This window comes from Dipodomys ordii, unplaced genomic scaffold (assembly GCF_000151885.1).
Source record: "Dipodomys ordii isolate 6190 unplaced genomic scaffold, Dord_2.0 Scaffold174, whole genome shotgun sequence".
Lineage (NCBI taxonomy): Eukaryota > Metazoa > Chordata > Mammalia > Rodentia > Heteromyidae > Dipodomys > Dipodomys ordii.
In genome coordinates, this window is record NW_012267390.1 from 1174018 (window position 1) to 1177545 (window position 3528).

The 3528-nt window shown below is 60.1% G+C and overlaps 1 protein-coding gene across 1 annotated transcript in view; it reads left to right on the forward strand.

Moving 5' to 3' along the window:
- Ankmy1 (ankyrin repeat and MYND domain containing 1) overlaps positions 1 to 3528 on the forward strand; it is a 28479-nt gene that overhangs the window by 9414 nt on the left and 15537 nt on the right. The window contains exons 6-9 of the mRNA XM_013033654.1: positions 72 to 230; positions 996 to 1390; positions 1929 to 2100; positions 3334 to 3474. Of these exons, the coding sequence (XP_012889108.1) occupies positions 72 to 230; positions 996 to 1390; positions 1929 to 2100; positions 3334 to 3474 (867 nt within the window). The remainder of the gene's footprint in view (positions 1 to 71; positions 231 to 995; positions 1391 to 1928; positions 2101 to 3333; positions 3475 to 3528) is intronic.

Sequence of the window (3528 nt, forward strand, 5' to 3'; positions counted from 1 at the left end):
AGCGCCCCCTGCCCTCCACACCCCCGCGGAGCCAGCGGCTGTCTTGGTGAGTCCAGCGTGTCTTTCTCCAGGTGCATTCTCATCATGACATTGTCAACCTGCTCCTGGACTTTGGGGCTGATGTGAACAAGTGCTCCGATGAGGGCCTTACCCCGCTTAGCATGTGCTTCCTCCTCTACTACCCTAGCAAGGCCTTCAAGCCCAACATTGCAGAGAGGACGGTGCCCCAGGTCAGCCTTGTTCACCGCCACACCCACACCATCCACTGACCTCCCCCCCCCCCAGTGTGGCCCAGGCCTCATACAGGGTGGCTAGGCAGATAGGCCATTGGGGAGTAGACGCATGGAATGCAAGAACTCCCTAAGGAATCTGGAATCCAGTGCCATGACTGTCCCTTAGGACGCATGCATGACAGCTCAGGGCCCGAGCCCACCCTTCCCACACAACTGCCAAGGTCCCCATCCACACAGAGCCCCCGCCCCGCAAAGCAAGACTGAGAATCTGCAATTCTAACTAGTTCCAGAGGAACCCAAAGCACTTAGTCAAGGGGACGGCACTTTATGAACCACGGTTCAAAACTGGGAGCCTACCGAGAGCAGCGCCACTGGATAGAAATGTAATACAAGCTACGGTGGCCACTTAAGACAAGTGAAGCAGGTGGGATCAATTTTAAAAATGTATTGTATTTAGCTTCAAGTACCCAAACCAGGAGGCTCTTTCTGTGTGCTGCCAAAGAACAGGAGTGAGATTTGCTACCCGCCTCTCCTTGAACCCACCCCACGGCTCATGTAGATGAGCCACATTTTGTGGGCCCAGGAACCACAGGGGCATGGCTCCCATGTCTGCTCAGCCCGAGGTCCATGCCAGACTCCAAATGGGCCCCTCTTGGTCTGAGGCATGTGGACTTTGGAGGTGGTAGCTCCAGGCCATGGGTGTAGGGATGTACTTCAGTTTCTTCCTTCCGCTAATGATACTCTCCTGGGTGCCTTCCAAAGGAAATTCCCACGTTCCTAAGTGCCTCAAAATACTCCATCATGAACCTGGAGTCCATTTACGAGGCGAACGACATGGTCTCGAGCAGTGAAGAACGGAAGGCAGCCATCTCGAGCGGCCTGGAGGACCAGTCCCCCAGCAGCATGCTGCGGTGGGACTCCTCCTCGAGGCGCAGCCTCGGTGACCTGGAGCAGGTGGTGGAGGAGTCGGAGGGGAACATCAGCACCATATACAGCACCACCGAGACAAACTTTGAGTCCTCCCTGTGTGTGCGCAACTACACCATCCAGCTGTCCAGGGACATCCTGGAGAAGAGTGCCGAGGCGTACAGCATGCTGCAGGCCCCCGCTTTTCCCGACAAGGGGACCATGAGGAAAATGGCGCAGTCCATGCACGAGTAAGTTGCTGGTGCTGGCCTGGAGGGGTGTGTGCAGGGTGCTCAGCTCTGACCCGCAGTACCACCAAGAGGCCGGGGCACCTGCTCCGACCAGCCTGCGTGGAGCACTGGGTGTGAGTCCACTCTCAGCATGTGAGTGTGCACGTGTGCGCGCGTATGCATGTGGTAAGGCCGTAGGGTGTGAGAGACACCACCTGCCAGTCACAGAGCCGGTTCTCCGTCATTGTCTCCTACCCACCCCAAGAAGAAGGGGTGTTTGCTACCCCCCCCACTGCTCACTTCTCCCAGGTTGCCGAGTTTCCCGCCCAGGTTTGAAGCCCAGCAGGACCCCAGCAGGATCAGATTGTGGCCTGGCTGCTGCAGGGGCAATGTGGCTGGCCTCCCAGGGTGGGGACCAGGCTTGGAGGAGGTGTCTCTGCCTGTTTCCAGCAAAGGCTGCATGTTGAGGCTCAGGGTATTTGGGGAGCGTCTGCAGCTCCTCCCTTCCTAATACTGGTGTTAGAAGCCCTCCGCACCTCCGTTCCCCTGGCCCCTACAGGCACCGGAGCCTGTGGATGACCATCCAGCTGCTGCTGTGCCGTGGTGCTGACCCCAACCTGTGCCAAGTGCCCATGCAGGCCCTCTTCCTTGCTGTGAAGGCTGGGGACGTGGAAGGAGTGAAGCTGCTTCTGGAGAGTGGGGCCAGGACGGACATCCAGTACCCGCCTCAGGTGGGCCCTGGATGGCGCCTCTCCTTCCCACCCGCTGTGCCTGGGAGGGTGGGCGGTGCCCCAGGCCTCTGCTTGGCCTCTTTTGTGGTGGCTGCTGCTCTACCCTTCACCAGTGCTGGAGTTGCGGCTCTTGGCTGGGCATTGGGCTGTTGGGGTAAAGCAAGAGTCACTGTCAGGCTGAAGTCTGCCCTTCCTATTGCCCCGGATCCCACTTCTGTGCTCACCTGTGAGGGGTCAGGGATTGTGGGTGGTCTTGCATGTAGCTGTTCTTCCCTTGCTCCTTTTCCTATGGGGTCTTTCCCTCTCCTCAGGCTGCCTGCATACCCACGTAGGAAGCCATAGGTTGCTTTGCCGCAGGGGTGCCTTCCTGTGTGAGCAGGGTCACACGCGGAGGGGCTGGAAGGAGGCAAGCTGGGGTCAGTGAGTCTGCTGCCTGCTCTGGTCAGGCTGTCTGCCATGGTTCTCCCCTGGAGGGCCTGCACCCATGTCTAAGCTGCTGGGGCTCCTGGACAGCCCTTCAGGGATCTTAGCAATGGTCAGCAGGATGCTGTGGTGATGATGGCAGTCAGGTGCTACACGGCTGTCAGGGTGTTGGTGTCTGAGCCAGGGCCTTAAAGGGACAGGAAGGAGCTTTTGCTAGAGGAAGATGATGAGCGGCTGGATAATGACAGAGCTGCTGGTTCAGGCTGGTGTTCCTGTGCAGGGCACTGGACATGTGGAGCATGTGGTGTCTGAGAGCTTTCAGTCGTTATTCATTAGTGGCACCTGGCTGCTACCTTCCCCATGGGAGGAGGGGCTGGCAGGAGTGGAGAGGGAGGCCCATGGGTAAGCCAGTGAAGTCCCTGCCCTGAGCAACTGCCTGGCTCCCCGCCTGCCTGGCCCCACCCCCCTGCCTGGCTCCCCACCCCCTGCCTGGCCCCACCCACCTGCCTGGATCCACCCACCTGCCTGGATCCACCCACCTGCCTGGCCACACCCACCCGTCTGGCCCCACCCACCTGTCTGGCTCCACCCACCTGCCTGGCTCCACCCACCTGCCTGGATCCACCCACCTGCCTGGATCCACCCACCTGCCTGGCCACACCCACCTGTCTGGCTCCACCCACCTGTCTGGCTCCACCCACCTGCCTGGCTCCCCACCTGCCTGGCTCCACCCACCTGCCTGGCTCCCCACCTGGCTGGCTCCACCCACCTGGCTGGCCCCACCCACCCTCACCTGTGCTTGCTCTGCAGCTGCGGTCCCTGACTCCACTCCACATTGCCGTTTCCCTTCCTGGGGAGGAAGGAGTCAAGATAACCGAGCTGCTGCTCCACGCCATCACCAATGTGGATGCCAAGGCAACTGACCAGGATGAGGTGTACAAGGCCAGCAAGGTGTGCTGCTGGGGCATCTGGTTGGGTCGGGGAGGAAACCAAAGGATGGGAGGG